This window comes from Elgaria multicarinata, chromosome 6 (assembly GCF_023053635.1).
Source record: "Elgaria multicarinata webbii isolate HBS135686 ecotype San Diego chromosome 6, rElgMul1.1.pri, whole genome shotgun sequence".
In the NCBI taxonomy this organism is placed as follows: domain Eukaryota; kingdom Metazoa; phylum Chordata; class Lepidosauria; order Squamata; family Anguidae; genus Elgaria; species Elgaria multicarinata.
Window position 1 is genome coordinate 47,656,574 of NC_086176.1, and position 26,892 is coordinate 47,683,465.

The following is a 26,892-nucleotide window of genomic DNA, read 5'->3' on the forward strand; positions in this document are numbered from 1 at the left end:
ACATTCCTTCTTTCCCCACAATTAAAATAACTCAAAAAGGGAGAAAACTGTGTTGAAATGAAATGCCCTCATTTCACCATCCTGTCCTTGGGTAGGCAAAGAGGGGGGTTCTCAGCCATTCTTTGGCGGTGATGAGAATTTTCAGGACGGTAGGGTGACAGTCGCACTGCCTGAGGTCTTCTGGAAAAACAACAACCCAGCTACCAGCCAGCTGGAGGAGTTCTGAGTGGCCACAGCAAATAATCCCCTCCAAATTATTTCTTTATTTTTAACAAGCCCTTTCTTCTAGGATACACAAGAGGCATGCAAACCAAAATATGCCACAATATAATACAATAAAAAGTAATAATAAAAACAAAGCAAAAGCATAAAAACAGCAGAGCACACTAAACAAACCAGCACAACACTTTAAAATGCCCAGGAATAGAATTAAGTTTTAACCTGGCACTAAAATAATAGCAGCATCAGTGCCAATCAAGTTTCAGTGAGGAAAACATTCGAGAGACCCCAGTCCCAAAATTTGCCTGTGCGGTTGGCTCCCCTTTTGCACACACACCCCCCTTGTACCACCAACATCTTGAGGCTCCTTATTAAAAAAAAAAACACCACCCCAGTTTGGCTGACAGTTACCCAGTGCATTGTTTTCAGTGCTGTGGTGATACTCCTTAGGGAGCAGAGGGGGGTGGGACTTTACTTGCTTTGCTTTGCTTCCTGGCAGTTTTCTAGGCAGTAGTCCACATCTACACTTAATTTTACCATGCATCATAATTAGGGATGTGCTCCGCTCCGATTAGGAGCGTAGAAGCAGTAGCGGATTGGCCTGCTCCGCCTTACCCAGAGGCGGAGTAGGAGCGGACCGCGGACCCCCTAGAAGCAAGGCGAAGAGAAGCGACCATTTTTCGGAGCTCCGAGTTCAGTCGGAGCGCTCCGGTCGCCATCTTGAAAACATTTCGCCATAGGATTGCATTGCGGCAAATAATCGCGCATAACTACGTTGTTTTTGAAGCTATCGTTCTGGAAATTCTTGTGCACAGAGAGTCGTGGATGGGGGTCATTTTGAGACCACTCTCACCTCTCTGCGTGCTGTGGTTCACGTGCAATATTTTTTTAAAAATCGGGTCAACCGCGGGGCTCAAACTGCGTTTCGGCTTTTCGCCCATAGGATTGCATTGAGGGAAAGAATCGGGGATAACTGGGGGGGGGTTTAAGCTATCGTTCTGAAAATTCTTGTGCACAGAGAGTCGTGGATGGGGGTCATTTTGAGACCACTCTCAACTTTCTGCGTGCTGTGGTTCACGTGCAATATTTTTTTAAAAATCGGGTCAACCGCAGGGCTCAAACGGCGTTTCGGCTTTTCGCCCATAGGATTGCATTGAGGGAAAGAATCGGGGATAACTGGGGGGGGGTTTAAGCTATCGTTCTGAAAATTCTTGTGCACAGAGAGTCGTGGATGGGGGTCATTTTGAGACCACTCTCAACTTTCTGCGTGCTGTGGTTCACGTGCAATATTTTTTTAAAAATCGGGGTTTGGGTTTTTTTTTTTTATTATTATTATTATTTTGGAAGCGATGACAGGCACATTCAACTCCCAATCCTGATGAGAATTCATCTCCTCAGAAAGCATCCTCCTCCAATCCCAGCGTTGGAGGGGGGACTAAGGCAGACCCACCCTGAGAACTTTCTGTTTTGTGTCTCTTTGTGGGTTGGCGTTCGTGGAGGGAACACTTACTTAGCTAGTGCTCCTGCTTTGGAGATAGATTAATTTAATATAGGTTTAGTTTGGCGCGTGTGTGTGTTTGTTTGCTTCTTTCTGACTTGTAGCTTAGTTTGCCCTGTGTTTTCCCCTTACTTTGATTTAATATAAACTTTATTTTTGAATTTTGGAGTGTGTGGTTGGGTTGGTTGCCCCCCCCTTCCCTGTATTAAAGCCTGACTGTTCTGCTTTTGTGAAAGCTTTCTTTTGAAAGCATACACACACTTTTTGTCCCATTTCCCTACATTTATATTCTTAAACATATTTTATTATATTCTTTCACATAGTCCATTAGTATATATTCTCATACATATTATATTAGTATTCATATTTTGTTCTTCTTATAGTAGTGGTTGGTTCTTTTTCCCCCTCCCCTCTCTTAAATCCTGATTGTGTTTCCTTCTATCTTCTATATACCAAATATACCAAAAAAATTGGATTCTCTTTTTCTTCTCTGTGTAACTTCGACGGAGTGGGCTGCTTTTGTCAAGTTCAACAGGCAGCCACAGATTGAGCATTTTGGGGAAAGCATACGCACACCATTTCCCTATTCTTAAACATATTATTATTATATTCTTTGACATAGTCTTAGTAGTCTATTAGTATACATTCTCATACATATTAGTAGTAGTATTCATATTTTGTTCTTCTTATAGTAGTGGTTGTCCCATTTCTTGTCCCATTTCCCTACATTTATTAGTAATATTCTAAAACATATTATTATATTCTTGTAGATATTCTTAGTAGTATATTCTCATACATATTAGTAGTAGTATATTTTATTGTTCTTGTCCCATTTCCCTACATTTAAACATATTATATTCTTCTTATACATATTCTTAGTAGTACCTTATACATAGTATTAGTAGTATTAATATTTTGTTAGTCATCATGAAAAGAGAAAGCAGGCGTGCTGAAAGCAGCAAGGCTCAGTCTGCCAGCAGGGCTTCCTCTCCTCCTGTGAAACTCAAACGGGCAACTCCTTGGCTGACTGCTCCAAAACAGAAGCAGGACAAGCAGCAGGCAGAGCCACTCTCTTCTGCAACTTGTGCCCGGCGTTCTCTTTTTGAGGGTGGGAATGGGAAAAGTGCCCGTTTGCAAGAGGCACGTGGCAGCAGTGCCATTAGAGGAGGAGGAGTATCCCCAACTCCTTCATTCTCCTTTCAGCCCACGAGCCCGCTGATGGACCTAGACGAGGTCCTCAGCACAGTGGAGGGGGGGGAGGAGGAGGAGGCGGTGGGCCTCCAGGATGTGGGGGCTGAGGAGGAGCAGCAGCAGGCCGAGGCTCTCTCCCCAGTCTCATCCCACACCCCTGTTTCTGTGGCAACACCAGAGAGCTCAGGCGGGCAATTGGTGGTGTCACCACAGAAACGAAAGACAAGCATCGTGTGGGACCACTTTGAGTTGGGAGCGGATCCCCGCTTTGCTGTCTGTCGCCACTGCAAACTCAGCCTAAGCAGGGGTTCATCGACAGGGCATTATGGAACCAGCAGCATGAAGATGCATCTTCATAGGCAGCACCAGGCGATCTTGCTGGGGAAAGAGGCGGGCAAGGCGACTGGTTCCAGGGGAAAGCCGAAGGCTGCTGCTGGCACTGCCACTCTAAGCTCTCCATCTCCCATCCCCACAAGGGTTAGGCAGGCAACCCTGCAGGACATGGGGTGGGGGAAGTATTGACCCACAAGATGGCGTTTTCCAATGCCCACCCAGGGTGCTACTGTGTTGGGGCATCTGCCGGGACTGACTCCTCCCCAATACTAGATCTATGACATGTCACTCTGCCTGCCCCTCTGCTAGCCTGTCCTCCTCGGTGACCGACTCGCTGGGATGGTTTGCGTTTGCAATGCGTGACTAACTGCAATGCTGGCTTAGAAACCAGCCATCACTTCCTTGTGCCCCCAGAAATGCCCGCAGCCTGCCTGCCTGCCTGCCCGCCTCCCCCGGGGTGCTGCTGTGGTGGGGCATCTGCCAGGACTGACTCCTCGCCTACTCTGCCTGCCTCTCTGCCCGCCTGGTGCCTGGTTTGCTCCCAATCGTCCTCCTCTGTGCCCCTCAAGGCGTAACTGCTGGCTTAGAAAGAAACAACCAGCCATCTTTGCCTCACTTTGCGCCCACTTATGGGTTGGTTTGCTATGCGTTAGTGCTCAAGCCATCCTTGCGGCACTACAATGCATGCTGCCTGCCTGCTTTCCATTGATGGTGCTATATAAATAAATAATAATAATAATAATAATTCTCCCCTTCCCGCCTTGCAGCGATGGTGTATGTGTCTTGCTTTGACTCAGGGGAGAAGTCCTTCCTGCGCTCACTTAGACTTTATCAAATTCAATAATCCCTTTTTCAAATGTGCCAGAAGATTTAGGGTTATCTCGTGGCATGTTGGGATTGCCTTGGAACTGGCCCCATTGAGCTGTCTGCAATTGCAACTTTAAATCCCTGACATACTGGAGTGTTCAAATTTCAAAAGTTCCCCTAACATCAGGGGATGATGGGATTGCCTTGAAACTTGGTGTCCATGGGGACACATGGGTAAGCTGTCATGGGACCAAAGGATAGGTTTCTAACGTGCAAATTGACGTAGTTGTAGAATGGGACTTGATTTGGGGTGAGTTAAAAAGTTTAAGCCGCGCCAAAAATCAGGGGATGATGGGATTTGCTTGCAACTTGGCGTGCATGTGGACACATGGATAAGCTCTCCTGGTGCCGAGTTTGAGGTTTCTAACATGCAAATTGACGGAGCTATCCCAAGGGGTGTGAATGGGGTGCCCGATTTTCATAAATTCCCCAAAAATCAGGGGATGATGGGATTGCCTTGAAACTTGGCGTGCATGTGGACACGTGGATAAGCTATCATGGTGCTGAGTTTGAGGTTTCTAACGTGCAAATTGACGTAGTTGTAGAATGGGACAATTTGGGGTGAGTTAAGCCATGCCAAAAATCAGGGGATGATGGGATTTGCTTGCAACTTGGCGTGCATGTGGACACATGGATAAGCTCTCCTGGTGCCGAGTTTGAGGTTTCTAACATGCAAATTGACGGAGCTATCCCAAGGGGTGTGAATGGGGTGCCCGATTTTCATAAATTCCCCAAAAATCAGGGGATGATGGGATTGCCTTGAAACTTGGCGTGCATGTGGACACGTGGATAAGCTATCATGGTGCTGAGTTTGAGGTTTCTAACGTGCAAATTGACGGAGCTATCTAAAGGGGTGTGAATTAGGGTTATGGGAGGTGCGTTAGAGGGTAGAGCCGCGCCAAAAATCAGGGGATGATGGGATTTGCTTGCAACTTGGCGTGCATGTGGACACATGGATAAGCTGCCCTGGTGCCGAGTTTGAGGTTTGTAACATGCAAATTGACGGAGCTATCCCAAGGGGTGTGAATGGGGTGCCCGATTTTCAAAAATTCGCCAAAAATCAGGGGATGATGGGATTGCCTTGAAACTTGGCGTGTGTGTGTATACGCCCATGAGGTGTCATGGTGCCAAACGTGAGGTTTCTAACTTCAACGGAAAAAAAGTTGTTTACTTTTTTAGCTTTCAATGCAAGCCTATGGGGGGGCAAAAACGGAGCTCCGGATCCGATCCGGAGCTCCGAGCGGAGCGGAGCGGAAGTGGGCGGAGCGGGGGCGGGGCGGAGCGACCCGCTCCGAAAAATGGCGGATCTGCAAGTGAAGCGGAGCGGGGGGTCCGTGCACACCCCTAATCATAATAGCTTAAAAGTTTCATGCCCTAAAAGTAGTTATGTCATACATCATTCTTTAAAAAACAAAGCCCTATAATAGCTAGTTACAAGACTCGTTGAGCTTTAGAGAAGCAAGGAAGTAGGCCTTCAAGGTCTGGCTGGTTCCTGGCAATTGTGTAGCACGATTTGTTTTCTTATGTTTAGGGGTTTTATTGTTTCTCACTTAAATTTATTGCAAAAACTGCAGTTCCAAGCGTAAGGGGTGTTTGGATTCAGTTCTATGAATATCTACTCCCTAAAGTGAAAGACAGTTCAGTGTCAGGAGTACTATCCAGCAAACAAGCCAAGAAAAATTAAGAAAGTTTTTTTAATAAGAATAAGAAAAGAACCTTTCTTATAACTGTTATTTGATCACATTTAGATATGGACATTGTCTTGCACTTTAACAATTTTATCACTGCCATTAACTCTAACTTAACTCTAGAAATATGATATAACTGTAATAATAACTGAGGCTTGGCCATGTAAACACTGTTCATGGGGATTCATAATACTGATGGAATACCAGCAGTGTTGTAGCTAATGTCTAATATGATCTCATATATATGAAGTCATTACTGGAGAAAAGAAGTGAAAGTAGAAACAGTCGCAACCTTCATAAACACGTAATCAGAACTGGCTCACACTATCTGTTTATCAAGTACTATCTATAAGGAAGTTGCAAGAATAGAGACACTTGAAAAAGAAGGTGCCTCTGTTCAATTCCTCTTTTACTGGTGGAGGTCACCCACCGCCTTCCCCCATCTGCCAAACAACACAGCAAATGTACCTTCAGCAGCAGAAGCATGAGGCTTTGCAGGCAATGTTTCAGCTCCTCGGAGGGAGAACCCTTTTACTATCCGGCAATGGAAATTGATATGAGTAACATCACATTCCCAACTGGGATTCTGGGACTTGAAATCCCAATCCCTTCCTTGGCTGGAATGGATGCAAGAACCTGGAGTGCCTGCTGCTGACCACAAGTACATTTTGTGGGTCCTGGGGAGAGAGGAACAACAGTGTTGAAGGCAGTGGCTGGTGCCTTGAGCACTTGCAAGCATTTTGTGCATGGTTAGCTGGAACATATGCAAAAGATCAAGCCCCTTCAGTGCAAGCTTGTTAACCCTTAGCCATCTGCACACAATTTTCCTAAAGAGAGTGCCAATTTTTGCACTGTCTCCTTTTTGGTGTGTACTAAGATAGCAAAGAGTGAAAACTCATGTTTTTGGCTATGGTAAGCGAAAGAACGAAGGAAACATATTTATCCTTTCATGATTGATAATATTATATGTTGACATCCTCAATTATACAGCCAGGACTGACATGCTTGGAAACAGAAGTGTGTATTACCAAACATAAACAATAAAAACACCACATATGAAAATCAGAATGAAAACAGTAGGTTACATAGCTCTGCATATTTTGTTGTTGTTTATTCGTTCAGTCGTTTCCGACTCTTTGTGACTTCATGGACCAGCCCACGCCAGAGCTTTCTGTCGGCCGTTGCCACCCCTAGCTCTCCCAAGGTCAAGTCTGTCACCTCCAGAATATAATCCATCCATCTTGCCCTTATTGGAACATCCCATTAGAGAAGATTTTGATTTTGATTTTCTGATATTATTGTACAGCCCAGTTTAAGTTCAAGTATTGTCAATCCAATTAATCCAGGGCTGGGGCGCATATATCCCTCCAGATGTTGGTAGACTACAACTTTTATCAGTCCTGGCCAACATATCCAGTTGTGGGAGTTGATGGCAGTTGGAGTCCAACAACATCTAGATGCCCACACACACATTCCCCATTCCTGAATTAACTCAATGCATTGAACTACTATGGTGGGTTTTCTTTGGTCAGAATATTATGGTATACATAATGCCTGGAGGTAATGAGGAAAACTGTGAGACCCATTATTATCTGTACTATCAGTGAACTATGGCTAAAAGACAATATTATTTGAAGTCTTAAGGAATTGGAAGGCACCGAAATGTGTTAATTCTCCATAGAAAATGAAAAATGTGTTGCTCCCTCAGCTGTAAGTTATATTCCCAGTGTTCATTAAATTAGAATGTGGATTTTGGATGAATCATTGGATTTGGATTTATCTTAAGCTGCAGAAAATACTGGAAGATGTTTGGTTACCCTCTGAGTGATGGATAATTTGTGGAACAGCCAGGCAGCTGTGTTGTGTTCTGTTTATGACCTTTTGGGGTGGAGTTTTGTGGAAACTATAGAGGGGGAAAATATTTTGTTGGGAATATAAGACTTTTTAAATTCCCCTTTTCCCCCTGAATGATCTACTTTCAAATTAATTGGACAGCGGAGAAGCTGCAAAACAATTGAGTTTGAAGATGTTAATAATATCAGCTAAAGCAGAAATGTAGAATGTTATTGTTACATAACATTTGGAAAGCCACTTAAAGTGCATTGATGTTTATTTGGAACTATACCAACTGTACTCAGTGAACTCATTGCCAGATAATGCTGGTACACACTTACCTGGGCCTAATCTACACCAAGCAAGATATTGCATTATGAATGTAGCATGAAAGCAGTATATAAAAGGCAGGAGCCACACTACTGCTTTATAGAGGTATTGAAGTGCACTGACAACTGTTTGGGCCCATGACACATACCATAGACCACTTTTATACTGCTATATCCAGCTTGGTGTGGCTCCTGCCTTTTATATACCGCTTTCATAGAGCAATATCCTGCTTGGTGTAGATGAGGCCCTGGACATAAGTCTCATTGAACTCAGTTCGACTTACTTCTTGATAGCCATGTATAGATTTGTGCTGTTAGCCACTTTCATGTAGCATAGCCCAAGAGCTATATGTGATGCTGATTCAGGGGATGGGGCCACACATTTGTATTTAGGCACACACACATATACGTAAACCCAGTGATACTGATTCAGAACGGTCTTTCTCTTGCTCATTCCAGTTCACAATTCTCTCCACCCTTTCCTCCATCAATCCTGTTAACAGAAGGCTCTCCACTCCCTCATACAGTGATCTGTATCACTGATAGCAACAATTCAATTAGTAGGGAATTGATGGAGGCAGGGGTGGACAAAGACTCTAGGGGGAGTCATGTAGCCCCCAGGATGATGTTTGAGTACTCCTGTTCTAAAGAAGACGAACAGGCTGTTGCCACTGTTCCCAAATAAGCATATTTCCAAGTACCTCAGCCTATTGGGTTTTTATGAATAATTCAGAAGGATAAATGGAGGAAGGCAAAGGACTCCTTGTACCTGCAATGAATTCCTAATTTCTCCTCTTCCCACCCACACTCCTCCACGTAATCCTTTCAGCAGAGCAGATGGATTCTCTCTTCACCAGTGTTTTTTTTTAAATCCAAATGGGGTGAGTGGTGAGTGGGGTTGGCATGGGGCATATATTGCCCATGGACCTCATATCGCTCCCCCATGTTGAAAAGTATGTAAAATAGCACACCTACATTTACACTACATTATGCCAAATAAGTAGCAAATGTTGAAGTCAATTGCAGTTTTGCCATTGACTCAGGTAGGACAGGGACTGTGTACATTTTCTCTCTACCCCTCTTCCCCCCCAAATGTTACATTTAAAACTGGACAGTGCTAATTACTTATTTCTTTATTTATTTGGAATATTTTTATTCCACTCTTCAGCCAAAAGGTCTCCCAGAGTGGCTTACGAATAATCAATTAAATTCAACAGTCCCTGTCCTCAGGCTTACGATCTAAAAAGATACATCACACAGGGGAAAGGGAATGGGAAGGGAAGAGGAGGGGGAATTAATTCTTTCAGCAAGGCTGGTGGAATAGTTCTACTGCCCTCCTCATCTCCCGCCCATACGTCCTGCTGGAATAGCTGCTGGTGGTGACAGTTGAGGGAGGAGGAGCCTTCATGAGCTTCTTTCTCTTCCAACTTTTCACATTTACTCTTTTTATAACCCCTATTGGAAATATTGAAGAGTGAAAGTAATTCCTTGTGGGGTCATATGTGGAAGATTTGTAGTTTCTTATTATTTGGCTGACAGTTCCATATTTCAGGGTCCACCTCACTCCACCCTGCTCCTGCTCATTCTGTTTTATACTAAACACTGTTTGGTTTGCATAATCCAAAAACAGTAAGCAAATGTGATGAGTCGTTTGGGAATTCTTTTCTGGTAAGAAGATTGTTTAGTTTTTGAAATGCAGCCAGCTATCTATCAGTATTGGTTACCAGGCTTAATATGTTTTGTTTTTTTCTGTTTCCAAGAAGCTTAACAAGAGGTTAATAACTATCTCTTGGGAAATGGAGTGCTAAATCAATTAAGATTAATGAGATCTTGTCTGGTTTGGTGATTCACTTAGAGAACGGATGTAATTTTGATATGTTTTGCCACTACTTTGTTTTATATAGCCTTAAAAAGAGCTTCTCTATCGCTGTACACCACACATAAAGGCAACTTAATGATGCCACTTAAGGTTTCAAAGAACATTTCATTTCATTCATTTATTTATTAAAACATTTATATCCCACCCTGTATCACAAGGATCTAAGGGCATGTGTATTTTGAGACAAAGAGTAATTCTATATCAGAAAAAGTAACATGTGATTATTGACCATTGTAGCTGGGGATGATGGGAGTTGCAGTCCTTGAACATCTAGGCCCACAATTGGAACTGTGGGTTGAGTGTTCCATCTGAAACAAGCCATTATACGGCAAGCTAAATTATTGCTGGTTGCACTGGAAAAGCCTGACATAGGAAATTCGATTTTCTCCTTTTTTCTGGTGGGAGTAAAATGGTGGCCTGCTTGCAAATATCTTTGGAGATGAATTGTTATTAAGGTGGAAAGGCAGGTGTCAGGGCTTTAATATTTAAATATATGGAGGGGGCTTCGCTCAGTGTTAAAGCAGCTGCTTTTCATGCAGATGGTCCCAGATTCAATCACTGGTATCTCCAGGTAAGCCTAGAAAAGAATCCTGCCTGAAATCCCGGAGAGCTGCTGCCAGACAGTGTCAACAATACTGGGCTAGATGAACCAATAGTCTGAGTCAATATAAGGCAACGTGCTATGTTCCTATGTTCTTCCAAAATACAGTATGAGCTGGTATTTGCTGTATGGGGATGACACTCTAATATGATGGGTTATCTTTCGTAAATATAAAAAGCTGAAGGTAGCTATCATTGAAAGTAGTCAGGCACTACTTTTGAAAATGATAAATATATAATTCAGTAATATCTTTTTCTTACCATAAATGGTAGACCTCACTCAGACCTTCATTTTCTAAATAACCAAAATAGGATTTTCAGAAGTATTTGGCAGAGGGTGTGAAGGAGAAGGAGGCTTGGGGAATGTTGTGGTGTTGTTTTGCAGGGTTTTATATGGGGCTTCTAATGATGTTGCTGATTTGGTCCAACTTTACATTGCATGTTATATGTCTGAAATAGTTTTATTTCAGTTCACATTTACAAGGCATAAATGCCTACTATCTCCCATCATTTTCTGTTTCTGGAATTGTTTCTCATCAGTTTCAGATCACTAAAAATTAGTGCAGCAACTTTGCAAAAACTGAACACAGATTCAAATGTTTATGACACTCAGTTAAAAGAGAATACAAGACATTATAACAATCTGTATTTACAATACATTACATATCTTAAATCTCAAAAACTTTTGTGAAAATAATTTGTGTTTGTAACCAACGTTGTTCTGTATAAGTGAGATTAATCTGTTATTTCATTCTGCATTAACTCAAACTTGCACACTCCTACACCAATGAAAAGCAACATTTTCTCTTTCCCAATAAGAGAGACACACTCCTTGCAATGTTTGTGCAAATAAATACCATAAGCATAACTAGGGCTCTCTCCCAATGTTAGTGCCGCTCGTTGACTTAAATTGGGCTTACTTTCATTAAATATGTTTAGAGCACATTTTTTAATAGTCAAGAAGATTTCAGTATCTCAATAGTTTGTTTCAGCAATTGCTTCTGCAATAGCATCACAATTATGTTTGTGAGATATTCTGGGTTGGATCTCTTCTGCTTGCAGAAGTGTCCTTCTGCATATAGAAAGTAACTTCCAATTATGGAAAGCCTGTTGTATCATTTGCACCAGAGCATTGCATTTAGTTTCACTTTTCTTTTGCAGCTTTCTTCCATTTGAATAAGAGATGGTATAACCTCTTACACAAGCAGAAGCATGAGAACTGGTATAGAATCTACCTATTATAGCACTGTGTGAATGTCAGTGCTGGGCCTCAGGTAGCTACGGGGTGAAAGCAGGAGTTAGATACTAGTCCTTCCAAATCAGGGAGATCCAGGACTAAGTGTGTTTACTCAGAAGTAAACAGCTTTCAGGCACACAAGCTACAACTCAGTTCTATGCATGTCTACTCTAGAGTAAGCAATGGACAGGATCCAGCCAGGCTTATTCACTTTTGAGTTCTACTGAATTTTAATTCCCAGCTCAGGTGCTTCAGAGGACTGCCTTTCTGCCTCACTGATAGGAGATAAAGGCTGGGATTCCCAGGCTAGCTGCTGCAGAAAGGCTGCATTGGGGAGGGTTTGCCAGTGCCAAATTCCAGTTGTTATCTCTGATCAGCGATTGGAGATAAGTCGTGGAGGAAACCCAACAGGAGTGAGCACTTACCCAAGAGTTGGTGGGCCAGATTGGCAGGGTGATGGTGTCAAACACCTTCAGTTCCAGTTACATTTCAAATACCTTTTGATCTCTGAGAGAGGAATAAGAACAGGAATAAGAACACCAAGTATCTGCATTTGTGAGTGGGGTGAAGGGGACTGGAGGAGGTATTGTAAGAAGAATGTACTTGGATTGGATTATACGTTGGTCACAAGCCAGTCTCTCAGCACAAACAACCTCACTGCAGAAAAGAATAGGAATATAAACAATGAAGTCCTCCTGTCTCAGGCCCAATATAGGTATATCTGCAATAAGGTTATATTTGCAATAAGGGAATATTGCTGCCTAGGGTATTTTGTTGACAGACAAAATAGGATTTTCCAGGTCTTACTTTGCAGCAGAAAAAGCAACAGAAGGAGTGGGAGATGCATAGGAAGATCACTGCCTCATCAAAATGACCCGTGAAGATCCATGAGTGGCCAATCACAAGCGTGCTTTAAAACGCTCATCTAAAGACACTCACACACACACACACACACACACACACACACACAGAACATTTGTTGCAGGCCTCACTTGTACTATTTGTGGAGTAAAGATAAAATATTAGGATACTTGAACAGATGTGGGTGAAACAATATAAATCATTGGCATATATTTAAAAAGTTATTAGTACAATCTTATTTAGAACATTATGTTCAGATCTACTTATTCTCATGCCATTCAAGAAAGCACTGAATATACAGATGACTGGATCATTCCCCAGAGGGCTAGGCAGATGAGGTTGGTGTCAAGGACTCAGTTTGAACTGAAGTTCATGAAAAAAGTTTTAATTGAAAAGGTACTAAGCTCTAGCAGAAACCTCAGCTCCGATGAAGTCACAGGAGGGGCTGTGGAAGACAGACAAGAAAGAATATATTATCTTAATGATATCTCAATACATGTGCTGGGGAGATTTTACATTCACGAAGGAAGAGTGAATAGTAAAACAACTCTTACTTCTTGGCTGGGAGACCATATGAAATTCTACATTAATTAGCAGAGCGGAAAGGGATTCACAGCTTATTAATGACAAATACGCTCAGCTCAACAAGAGTTCCATATGAATAAATGGTACTGTCTAGCAACTAGACTGTTGAATGGCTGCTTTACCTGGGGAAGGTGGGGACAAGAGGGTCACATCACCTCCTTGGGAGAGTCTAAGTATATAAGTGGCAGCAGAAAAAAATCACAAGGATTACTACAGATCCCTTGGGATATTTCTCTAGAATCCTGCTACCAATTAGTGCTCTCAACTTTCCCTGCACAGTACACACAATCCCATAAGTGTTGGATCAGCATTGATCCTAACTTCGTCCAAAGCCTGAGCCAAACCGGTGCCCTTTTGGACTATATTTTCCGAAGGCAAAATGAGGTTCTCTCTGAAGTGACCTGTATGCTGTACCCTGCATGAGACTTTGTTCATAGTTTAGTGTCTCCAAAACTATTGGCTTTTGTTTTCAGTCCTCTGATGGGGCAAGGGAGTGGGGCTGAGAGACTGTTCCACATCATAGTGTTTATCTTACTAGAAGCTTTCCAATCACTGTTCTTTGTGGGAAGGCAAGGATGGGGCTGTAAGATGGACGTTCTTCCAGTGCCACCAAGCTTCTTTATGAGAAAGTCCTAAACTGATTTTCAGTCATCATGACTCCCTAGCCCCTGCACCTCTCCTCCTTAAACTTTGCACATTTCTTGTTTAGAGACATCTCTAATGTATGCTACCAAAAACCATAGGGAGAAGAAAGGGGAAGCAAATCACTCACTCCCCAAATTTGAGGACTCCTAATACACATAAACCTTTGTATTTATGCTTCTGAAATTTTGAAGTTTTCCTTCTTATGGCCATCTCTACATTGTCTGCGATTTTCAGAAAGTGCAAAAGCAAGGAAAACCCCGTAGGGGAGTAAAAAATAGCCAAAGGCAAGGGTGGAACCAAGTAATCTTCAACAATAATATTAGTAAACGTTTTATTAAAGTGCCAGGTGCCTATGCGTTTCGAATGCAGTTGCGTTCTTCCTCAGGGCTTTATAATGTTTGTGCAGTTGTCTGCAGAAGCTGCTAGGCGCCTGGATTCCGTGTGTGTCACCTAGATGAACAGGTTTGACATCTGGACAATCCAGGGATAAACCTTAGGTCTAGCTATGGCCCAAGTCTCATTCTGTGGACATTGCACTACTTTAACAGTAACCAGCAAGGTGGAACAAACAAGTCATTTTGAATTGAGAGCCATGATCTTGGGTATATTTCCTAAACCACATGATTCTAAAACAGAAGACAGCTGGACACTTTGAAGCTCTTCGTAGAATCTGGGAGTTCTTAGGACTTAGGCCTTAATACCACATCCTCCATAAGGAGGCAGAAAGTAGAAGTGAAATTCTCTTTCTCCCAAAGCAGATAAACCATGAGGACAGGATGGTGAATATGATATGCAGAGGTGACTGTGGGGTTGTGGAAAATTGATGACCAACAACTTACGGCCATCTACTATTTTTTTGTTTAGAGCAGCCCTTCCCCAACCTGGTGCCCTCTAAAGGTGTTGGACTAGACATGATCTAAGTGTCCATGGAGAAGAGTTGCTTTTGATACTCTGGCTTTGAGCCAGAGGGAATGAAATGGGAATCACATTTATTAGTTGGCAGGACCTTTTAATGCAGGTCCCCCCTCCACAGAACCCACTGGGTGCCATACCCCATGGCTGAATTTGTCTCCAACAGGATTTTGTGCCTTGTTTAATAGCAAAATTACCTTCCCTAGAGTAAATAATGTCTCACTTCTTATTCATATTTCTGCTAGTACAATTCTCTTCTACTGTTTGCTTTTCTCAGCTCTTGCCGGACTGTCTGCTAGATCTGTACAAGAAGAGCAACAGAAAAGTAAACAAATGAATTCAAGGCCCTTTGTAGTTAAATTTCCAAACCTAGCAAAATTCAACATACAGTTTGAGAAATTAGTCACAGCACAGTTGGCCCCCAAATCATATGCAGTTCATGTCCTGGTCAAGCACAGGACTAAATATTTTCCTTATATGGATTAAGAAAGATTAATCTTAATAGTAAGTAATTAATGTTGGAAATATTAATTAAAATATGTTAGTTAATTAATATAAGGAACAGTAATTTAAAATATGGCCATTTTGAATATGGCAGATTAGTAGACACCACAGTGTCCTCTAGTGACAAAAGAGAATAACAACAAGCAGATCTAACCACTCAGGTACACTTTGTGGTATGGAAGAATTATGGAAAAGAGAAAGACGCATGACTAGAAAACTTTAAAATAAGGGCCAAATGCAGAATGGCCAACACAGTGCTGAATTTCTGAGAGTAGAAATCCCTCTTTTACTTATCCTACAAGCCCTCAAAAGGTACAGATATCTATTCATATGTCTGTGTTCTGTGCCTTGTACAGTCAAATATAGAATATAATTTACATATATGAGATTTGTTTCAGGACATTCCAACTTGGATTTTTTAAAACTAGAGCTCTGTGGTTACTGGAGTATTATATTTTTAAATGCTTGTGAAATTGGCAGTATTATGTTTGATCAGTCTCTCCAGACGTATTGCCACATATACAAAAGCAGGTATTATGATATGCAGTCAATATTGTTTTTCTTTCTTCAGTTTTTTGGGACAATCAGATTATAAAACAAGAAAAAAACACCCTTCATTCCTATCCAAGCCTGGCCTCAGACAGCAGATGCTGGGGGTAGCAGGGATCAGTGGCAAGACATCAGGAAGAGTGTAAAGTACAAAGCAATGCAGTATCTTCCTTGAAAGCTGAGGCACTGGAATGGAAGCTGGTGTCTGTGCTCAGAACAGCATTTCCAAAATCAGCTGGCACCCTGCCCCCAGCAGTTACCAAAGAGGGTTGGGATTAGAAAACAGACTGTGATGCATCCATTATAATGGAGATCAGCCCAGATACAAAGCATACTGCAGGGTTCTAGCTCCCTTGGGGATTGCTATATCAGAATGAAAGTTGGTGTACATGATCAGGATAGCATTCTATGCAATAAGTCTGAACCTTACATCTGTATTCACAGAGGCTAGGAATGATGAAAAATAGATGGTAATGCAAATGCCAAAGTTACATTGTGCCTTACTAGTCTGCTTGTAATTGACAACATTCACCTTGGAGATATATAGAGACATGATACATTGGTGGATAAAAGGCATTTTTAATGTTGCCTGACAAATCACCTTCTGAGACCATTCCTCCCTCTCTTAAGACGCACTCATTCAGTGAATTACTGGCTATGTAAGTTACTTGTTGGCTAAGAAGGACTCCATATGCAGAGCTGATATATGCAGTTCTAATCTAATGTTGAACAGATATGGCAGAGTGCAGGAAGCCTCCATCAATGAGAGTTTGGATTATAGGATAAGAAGTCTGTAGCTGAAACTATTGATATCCTTAGTTGCTTAGTGAAATCCAAGTTTTACATAATAAAATGTTTCAATGTTTGCATTAATTTCTCCATGTGTGTTGCTTCCCCTTGCATCTAAAGGGGAAATTACCTGCATCTAAAATTTATCATCTTAATTGTAATATAGCTAAAACCAAAGAACCATATCCATCAGAGCACAAGCACACCCCACATAGACTAAGGCCATAGGTAGACCTAAGGTTTATCCCAGAATCATCCCGGGTTCATCCCTGCCTGAGCGCTGGATGCCCTGTGTGGCACTTAGATGAACAGGTTTGACCCCAGGACAATCCTGGGATAAACCTTAGGTCTAGCTACTGCCTTAGACTTAATGTACACCAGAAAATAACCAATGCGTTTTGCTTTTTCATTTTTTACAAAACATTTTAAAAGAACTAGATGAAACATATTAACATGGATTAGGAATATTACAAAGTCCACTCTCTTGGGGGGCTTCTGCCCCCATGGATTCACTTCCACCCTGCCAGTTCCTTTCCACAAGTGGTGGATCCCGTCACTTCCATTACCCAAGCAGGATCCACCGCATACACAAAAGAGATTTAGTGCTTCCTAGGGGAAGCCCTGAAATAAGTGGAAACTTTGCCGACCTGCATCCTTCCAGAAACAAGTGTTCCCACTCATTTCGGGTTACCCCTGGAAGTGGTACGTCTTCCTTGCATAAGCGGTGGGTGCTGCTTGTGGAAAGGAATCTGTGGAGCGCAGGAGAATGGGCAGAGGCATAAGAGTCCTGTTGGATAAGACATATAGTTATGTTTTTTTCTATGTCTGCTCAAAATATTCACAGTTCACTTTTCTAAAGGTTTAATATATCCCTTCATAGGGATTCTCCCAGGCAGCTTTCATTTGTATCAATAACAACATGAGAGCATTTGCACAAAATATAATGGCATGGTCATAGATAAAAGTTTTGTAAGTGATTAGGAGTACTTAAGCTTCCACTTTCTACTTTGGTTTTGTTTACTATCCGTCTTTGTAAAACCAAACATTAATTCTGTTGTTCATTTTATTGTTCCTTTTACTTAATTGTGCTACCATAGTGCAACTGATATTACTGTTATTATTCAAAACAGCTGAGAAACTGCATGTCAATAATGCCAGAAAACTCTGTAGGTGTGCTGGTTTTAGAAATAATATGAAATACCAAAAAGCCGAATTTGTCTGTTGATGAAAGAATATGGGTTCAGTTCAGAATTGAAATGTATACAAAAACCTTTTTCAATTATCTCTGGTGCTAGGATTACTTTTGCCTTGACAACCTAATCTCATCTACTTTATTATTTCATCTCTAGTTACTTATTAGGTGCTTCCAGAACCAGGCCTTTGCATTTCCTGCAATCCTACTGTTTTTGTGGGTAATTGACACAATGATGTACTAGCATGCCAGACAAGCACAATCTGAACATGAACTATATTGATTGCAGCTAATTGAAATATATTAGCAGATCAACTTAGGAAGGGGGCAGTATCTGTCTTGCAAGTACTAGCCATTGCTCCAAACTCTTGTTATAACAGGAACACCATTTCTGGGAAAGCTTATACTGTTTTTATGTTTTTTTTAATTTTTGTTTACTTTTAATGTTTACTATTCTTAATTGTTGTAAACCGCCCAGAGAGCTTCGGCTGTGGGGTGGTGTATAAATGTAATAAAATAAATAAATAAAATAAATTATACCTAGAAGCATTCATAATGAGAAAATCTGATGGCGCCTCCAGATGGAGGGATCCTAGCACCACAAATTAGAAGGTGTTTTCTTAACGTATTCTCTGTGATATGAAGAAAGATGGAAGAAAACACAGGGAGGGGGTTACAACAAGATGATGATGATGATGAAGAAGAAGAAGAAGAAGAAGAAGATGATTAGATACGCCATAAAATTCTATGAATGAGGCAGGACAATGGCCTTATAAAAGCCTTATCTGAAAGCACCCTGAATCCTCCATTATACCAGTGATATTGGAAAAATAAGTGATATAAAATTCTATTATGGCTTTTCTAGAGGTTTAAAGTAAGAAGAAGAAAAACATAATTATGGTCCTACTCACTATGGGCACTGTCTACATCACATCCAGATGTGCTGCAGTATTGAAATTAGAATGTGTATTCTTATATAGAATAGTCTTCCTGTAACTATGAAACACTTCCTGCATGTTAAAAGCATTATCTACCCTGAAAATAATAAAGAAAGATGGAACTGTGTTATATTAACACACAATGTCTTGGTTTGAATACTTTCAGAAGGCTTGCCCTCTCTCCTTTGGGATAATTCTGTCCCCCACCCCCACTCCCATTTCTCCTTGTTTCTTTTTAGAAAAATAACACTGGTTTTCACTGTCTTTCCCTAGTCGTTTACTGACATGGAGAGATATACAGCATATTATTGTAAGGACTTCACGGGCAGGACATTTGATTGCTAATGACTGGAAAACAAATGCTGCTGGTTACAAGGGTGAGTATGTCCTTTCCTATTCATCATTACACATCCTTTTTAACTTTCAAAGAAGAAAAATCCTAAATGATTTGCCTACTGGCTAGAGTTTATGCAGCTTCTCTCTTTTTTCCATTAATAAAATAAATGAGGTCACAAGGGCAAACTTTCAGGAATTCTTCCTCTCTGTGGCTTCGCTAGCCATTTGCATATATCTGTGCCTTAGGTAAGATAAAATAGGCCTCACTGGAAAGGTTCATACAATTCTTGGAAGCAAAGCTGCCCTTCAGCTAGCTCTTAGGCTGGGAAAATTAAATGTGAATGTAAAGTCTGATGTTTAGAATAATATTTACAATATTAAGACTTTTTGAATGCCATTATTCTAACAACACTTACATAGTTAGTTTCTTGAAATTAGTGAGACGTATTTCTATTTAATAACTTCATAAGGATGATGGTGTAAAGGGAGTTAAACTATGTGTAGGCCCAGGGCTCATCTACACCAAGCAGGCTATTCCACTATGAAAGTGGTATGAAAGTGGTATATAAAAGGCAGGAGCCACACTACTGCTTATAACGGTATTGAAGTACACTGCAGGATCTACACTACTGCTTTATACTGGTACTGAAGTACACTGGCAACTGTTGGGGCCCAGGACACATATACACCAAGCAGGATGTAGCAGGTATGAAAGTGGTATATGGTCTGTGTCAATGGGCCCCAACAGTTGTCAGTGTACTTCAATACCACTATAAAGCAGTAGTGTAGCTCCTGCCTTTTATATACCGCTTTCATAGTGGAATATCCTGCTTGGTGTAGATGAGCTCCAAGTTCAGACATTTAAAAAAAGCCTCCAATATGCATTTTGGACATTGGATTTGTCTGTCCTACTTTGTCCTAACAGATTTAAGCTAATTTCAATCTTGTGTGCTACTATAACCATAAAGTTTCTTTCTATTACACCATGTTGCTAAGTTATTACCAGAACATTCTATGCAAGTACTTCGAGTACTTCCAGGCAAAGAGCTCTTAGTGCTATCAATAAAATCCTAAAGTCTTTTCTTCCTTAACTGATTTTTTTCTGGTAAGAAAGAAATGATGGAAGGAAATGGAAAACACAGGAGGACTACAGATTGAAGACCCCCCCCCCTTAAAATTCTGTGAATGAGGCAGAGCAATTGCACAATAAAAGGAAGTTGGCTATCAGATATATACCACCACAGTGCCAAAATGATAAATGACATCAGTACCTGTTGAGCATGAATCTAAATCCTACCACCTTAACAAAACAAAAAAAAGTTTAAAAAACAGCATTAAGCAGTACCCCACAGGGCTGCTGAACTTATGCTGATGAAACCCAAATATAATTCTTTATGCCTTTGATAATAGCATCAGCTAAGGATAGTGTGTCTCTTCTGAATGAATGCTTGGAGGTAGTAATGGGCCGGATGAGGAAAAACAAAGAGAAGCGGAATCCAGACAAGATGGAGGTGCTTGTTGTCAAGGGCCCTGACCTGGGTTTGGAGGTGTGTCAGCCAGTTCTGGTTGGGGTTACACACACCCTGAAAGGCTGTGTTCACAGCTTGGGGGTGCTCCTGGATCTGACACTCCAAATGACAGCCCAGGAATGCCTACTATCAGCTTCGGCTGTTGCACCAGCTGCGTCCTTTCCTAGAGTTGGAAGATCTAAATATAGTAGTGCACACACTGGTAACCTCAAGGCTTGACTTCTGCAATGCACTGTACATAGGCTACCATTGTACTTAGTTCGGAAACGTCAATTAGTTCAAAATATGGCAGCCAGGTTGGTCACCGGTATATCTAGGAGTGAGCATATTACCCCAACATTAAAATCACTCCACTGGCTGTCAATCAGTTTCTGAGCGAAGTACAAATTCTTGGTCATTACCTTTAAAGCCCTACATGGTTTAGGTCCAGGTTACCTGCAGGATCGCCTTCTCTCATACAGTCCACTCTGCACGCTCAAGTCCTCTGGGGAGAACTTACTTCAGTCAGCCAAAACTAGGCTGACAACTGTTACGTAGAGGACCTTTTCTTCTGTCACCCCTAGACTGTGGGATGGCCTGCCAGAGGAGATTTGTAAACTTAACTCTCTCTCTCTGAATTTAAGACAGCTTTAAAGACTAGCCTTTCCAACAGGATTACCCAGATGAATGTGAAACCAAGAATTTTTAAGATGTGTTGATTTGTTGTACTAATGTTGTTCCCCGCCTCGATCCAAAGGGAAAAATAAATAGTAGTAGTAATAGTAGTAGTACTATTATTATTATTATTTGGTTTTCAACATGCAGGACTATTGCTGGTTATTGTTTATTTGGCCACTGATCACCCACTGGAAAAGACAGCACTTTTTTTACACACCTCAAATTGAACAATATTATCACACTGCTTGATGATTTGAGATAAGCTTTGAATATGATCTTGTCAGCTAGAAGTGGTGCCAGTCTGTTTTAAAACTCCTAGATATTGAAGCCATTACACTTCCTACCCACATCTATAATGGTATAGAATTTTTTAAAAGACAAGCCATTCCTTTGAGTAACAACATGGCAACTACAGGCAAGCAAATATTGTGTAGGTGAGAACTATGTAATTGAATGCTAGGTTACAATAAATAACTCTGCTACCTGTGTCTGCGCAAAGCTTTTCAACCCTCTTTTCTGCTTTGTTAGCTGGCTATCATAAGCAAAAGGTTATACAAAATAACAGTTCATAATGGCAGACTAGGAGGAAAATACTGATGTGTAAAAAAAAAGAAGTGTATCGCTGTGCCATATAATTTGGGATCTTAAGTCTTCATATAAATACAGAATAAAATCTAGTACGTGTGTATGTGTGTGTATGTGTGTAACTAATATGTATGTTAACTAATTTAACTTTTGTAAACTGCCCAGAGAGCTTCGGCTATGGGGTGGTATATAAATGTAAATAATAATAATAATAATAATAATAATAATAATAATATCTACAATGCCATCTTTGTATATTTCTGCTATAACTACAGTAATTAATGACATTTGATCAGTTATATTTTGCAACAATTGTCAACTGGAAATTAGTATAATATGTGATGCATTGCTATAGTTGTATACAGTTATCCAACAGTTCTGTGGTATATGTCAACAGCTGAGCTTTTAGGGTGGTGTTTCCCCATTCCATCCCCATCCTACTTAATATCATGGGTAAAGGGGTACCAGAAATATAATAACAAAATTGTTCTATATTCTTTGTTGAATTGGAAAGGAGAAGAAAAATTAAATGCCCCCCATCACTGTGGAACTGAAGAATCAACTTTAACCCAAATAAAAAGAATAGTTTTAAGTAAATTGTTTTGGCAACATAAACCAAGCAAATGGTTCCAATAAAACTGTAACGCTCTTTAAACCTCTTGTTAGTTTTGGATGAAGGAAAAGCAAATGATTTAGATTCCATAACAACATCCAACTCTGAGCTTGATGCAGGAGGAGTTGGGAGACTTGCACACTGCTGCTGGCAAGAATGGAATGGTATTTTACTATTGCACATGGCAATATATAGTGTAATGTTTCACTATTGTCCTCAAATGTAGCCAAGAATAACAATTAAAGGCCTGTTTTTCATAGAATGAATTACTCTGATCAGACCCAATCCCTTGTGGAAATGTACCATCATTCTCTTGATGGTTGAAACATATTTCTTCCGTGACAAGTTCATAACAAGGTGTATGTGAGAAACAAAGGAAGCAGGCATCTAAAACTACAATCCTATGCACACTTCCCAGGTAAAATGCTTAGGATTGCCTTGTAAAACAGACTAAAGCGCAAGAAGGGGAAGATCTGTCTTTCCTCCATGGCAAAATAGGTAAAAAGCACGTAAGGAGGGGAGAGGAGGCCGTTGTTTTGTTTTTTAAAAAATAGCCATTCCGCCACGCCCGGCATGGCCTGGGCATGGGGAGGTGTTTGTGGGTGGGGGAGAGTAGAGACGTGCCTTGCCAGCGTTTGGCTGGCGCTGGTATGGTGCCACATAGGGGGGAGGAGTTATAGAGTCTTTAAATGGAAGGCTCTTCCTCCCTCCCCGCTCTTTGCTGCGCGGCTCCCTCCCTCCCTCCCAGTAGGCAGTGTGGGCTTGCTGGTTGCCGTTAGGAGCCGAGTAGGAATTTTTTACTCCTGTACTGAATTGTGCAGGAGTTTTTTCGCCTACTCCACACTGTGAGACCGTCTGGGTGTATTAATTAGGTTAATCTGTTCTAATTTAGTCACATTTGCATTTGGCGCTAGGTACGGGCATCCAGAGGGGGAGTGGGAATGGTGAGCATTTACATGGCACTGTTCACAGTGACTGGTAAGTCCGAGGCTCTCAGCTTTGAGCCTTATGGCCTACCTGGGAGATAAGACTTACCTTTGGGGCTGACCCTACTCACCCACTCAGGATGGCGTGAGTTAGGGCATGACAAAGGAAGGTCCCCTGACCCCACAAGGGGCAGGCCCAGGGGAAGGTGAAAGAGGCAGCGCCTAACCTTGGGACCCGAATGGCTCGCCCAATTTCTGGGGCCTGGCAACAGGCCGTGCTGGATGCCCGGTAGGATTCACCCCCTTTCGCAGATCATTTAATAAAATGTGGCCCTGTTTAAATCCAGCTGTAAAGTTGTCTTGTCTCTTGATTTATTGTCGCGTCTCCTTATTTATCAACCTCTGCACCACAAAGGAAATCAGAGGGGGGAAAGAGCAAAAACCTGTAGGTGTCTCTTACTCAACAAAGAGTCTATGAAAGCTGGCACTTGAAAGTGGGTCAGCCTGCCTTTTCAGTGGACTGCTTCACTTGCTTGCATGGCAACGCTGTGCCTCAGAACAGTTACTTCTACTAATGTCAAGTCAGAAATGGAAAGAGCTAGAAATGAAGCCATTGGCCTACACAGTAATAGGAGAAGATACAGGACTGAAAAATATTGAAAATATTGAAGTTCTTTACTTTTCTTTGAACCATGCAAGCTGAGGAATGGGCATTCAATACAACTATTTAGCAATCAGTGTTCATTAAATGCCCCTTAACCAGATGAATCAGTATTTTATTTTATCAGTATTTTATTCTCTCAGTATTTTAACACTTAATTTTAACTTAAATTTAATTTTTACTGTTTTAACTTTGTATTTTAATCTTATATCAATTTTGCTGCATGGTTTTATCCTGGTTGTGCTTTTTATACTGTATTTTGTAATTGTGCTTTTAACATGTTGGTTGTTTTATTGTGGTTTTAATTTTTGTGAACCGCCCAGAGAGCTTCGGCTATTGGGCGGTATAAAAATGTAATAAATAAATAAACCTACAATCTCCCAAACCTTTACTTTACAACTGCTTAAGATATCAGAACTATTGAACTCCATCTGCTATGGTATAGCATGGTATGCAATGGGTATTGTTGCCTGCCATGTGTTCAGCCAGCAGCAGAACCTCAGACAGAAGCTATGGAGTGGGGAGAAAGTAATATGAATGTATATTACAGCCACAGAATAACAATAACAAATGTAGCTTAATATTTTCTAAGCCTAGAAACTGTTGGTATTTGTTCAGCAGAATAATGAGACTTATTTTAAAATGACAAGACAATGACTATATTGACACTTCATCAAAGTGGTCAAATTATATTTTTTGATAAAGCAGAAATGTTTCACAGTATATATTTCCTAATATTGATTATGACTGCACATGAATACATTACTAGAATTCCAAAATCATTATTCTGACCCTGGCACTTGCTGTTATGGTTGTATTATCATACACATACACACCCCAATGGCACTAATGCAATAAGAATTCATAACAGTGTGAGTAGCAAGTAGCCCCCTCAGCTGTCCCAGTGACTAAAGAGATTGTATAGCTACAATGAACTGCCAAGATTGTCTACTTTTAATTTTTGTAACCTGTTAGTGTCTGTTTTGAAATCAATCAAAATCCTGTAAGCGTACACATAGAATTTATTCTTGAGGTTTTTTAAAAATACACATTTACATACATATACATACTCTGACAAATGGAGCTAAAACAGGACCAATGAAAAAAAACAGGATGGTGTCAGCAGAAATACAAATAATTAAAATACCTCCTTCCCCCCCCCCAAAAAAAGCCCAAAGGGAGTACACACGCACACCCAAACCAGCCCTATACGACTGAGCATAGTAGCAATAACAGAACATGCAGTATGAGTTGGAAAAGAAAAATGGAAAACCCATGGGGTTGACTGAATTGGGCTTCTTTGAGCCTCTAATAGCTTACAGTATCCCAGAGAAAGGCATGGTTGGCTAGCTTGCTGGAACCCTGAACAGGGGGCAATCCTGTTAAGGGGTGAAGATCTACAATGTTTTGTTGCAATTCCCTTTCATAAGTTATTCTGCTCCCAAATCCTCATGTAGAAGACTATATTCCAGACTACATTGTCAGCACATGCCTCCTTCGTTTATAGGAGGATGTAAGAAGAATGTAAACAGTGAAAGCGAAGGGGCTGAAGAGGTAAGGATGATCAGTTGCAACATCGGTCATTTTCTGAAGTAGCACACCAAGGCAACAGAAAGAGGAAGTAAATATTTCTTTCCTACTGCCATTCCACCTGTAAATTCCATTCCAGCAAAATTATTTTGTAGTATGGAATAGACTTATCTCTCCCAGAATCATCTCTGAGGAGCTTCTGCTGGGTTCCTGCCTTTCTGCTCCTTTTGTCTTATTTGTTTTTGAACGTATTTGACTGCTGCTGGACAGCCCAGGGTATCTTTGCCAACACTCAGTCATCAGTCTACATGATGACCGTGCCATTATTTTACAAGTTATTTGAGTTCATTTAGAAGAGGAGCCACTTGTCTTAATATAGATGCCAAATTTGAGGTCTGGGGACTCTAATTTTTTAGATTCCTTTGAAGTAGTTTCAACAATGTGCATAGAAGTGGGTATTTAGAACATTTAACTGTCCAGTTACAAGTTGCACCTTTCATCATCCTGGCTAGTGAAAACCAGGCATGCTGAGGATAACAAGGTGTCTTTCACAAATTCCCTATTCAGTCAATAAACCTATACAAGGGCTGGACCTTGGGCCTAAAGCCCTCCCACCCCCACCCCAAGCACCCAGAGAGCAGCAGGTTATGGGGCAGTGGCAAACAGGGTCAGCACTTGGGCTGGCAAACTCCATTTTATTCCTGTAGTCATAATGGTGCTTTGATTTAAGTGAGTTTAAAAAGTGAAACTGCACATGCTTAAGAGTCTTTCTTTCTTTCTTTCTTATCAGGGCCATCAAACGTTGTTGTTATTGTTGTTGTTGTTGTAGTGTTGTTTAAATCTATCAGAAATGTAGAAGCAGTTCATCGTGTGGAATAGTAAGAGGTGAAAAAATAAATGTTAGTTGCATGTTTTGCAACTGAAATAAAAAATAGATAGTGATCTAAAGGGCAGGGCTAGGTAAGACCATTAAGTCCAGCATCTAAAATTATGTAACAACAACACTGCTCCATGGCCTTGTTTTATGCTGTTGACCTCACATCTTTTTGTGGTCATTTATTTTGATGACGTGACTGAATAAATAGGGGTTAGAGGAATGCATTTAAAAGTCTCTGCTGCCATGTGTAAAAATATTTTTTGATTTGGTGTGTGTGCATTTGATATATATATATATAGTGCTTAGTATGGGTGGATTCCATCCTTAATATAATTCCTTTTCAATGTATGGTGCCGCAACTTAAGATGACACTTATTAGTGTTAATGTGATAGAATACACATTGACATTATTTGCTTCTGTATGTCAAGTGTTCCATGTGCTTTTAAATGATTGGATACATACAGCAATCTGCTCAAAAGTATGACTTGCTGGAATCAATGGGGCTAACCCATGTAAGCATGCATATGT

At 41.0% G+C, this 26,892-nt stretch overlaps 1 protein-coding gene across 2 annotated transcripts in view; it reads left to right on the forward strand.

Moving 5' to 3' along the window:
• The window catches only part of PCSK5 (proprotein convertase subtilisin/kexin type 5), a 271,693-nt gene that overhangs the window by 138,590 nt on the left and 106,211 nt on the right, over positions 1 to 26,892 (forward strand). For both annotated transcript variants that reach the window (XM_063129354.1, XM_063129356.1), the window contains exon 10: positions 18,923 to 19,026. In XM_063129354.1, the coding sequence (XP_062985424.1) occupies positions 18,923 to 19,026 (104 nt within the window). The remainder of the gene's footprint in view (positions 1 to 18,922; positions 19,027 to 26,892) is intronic.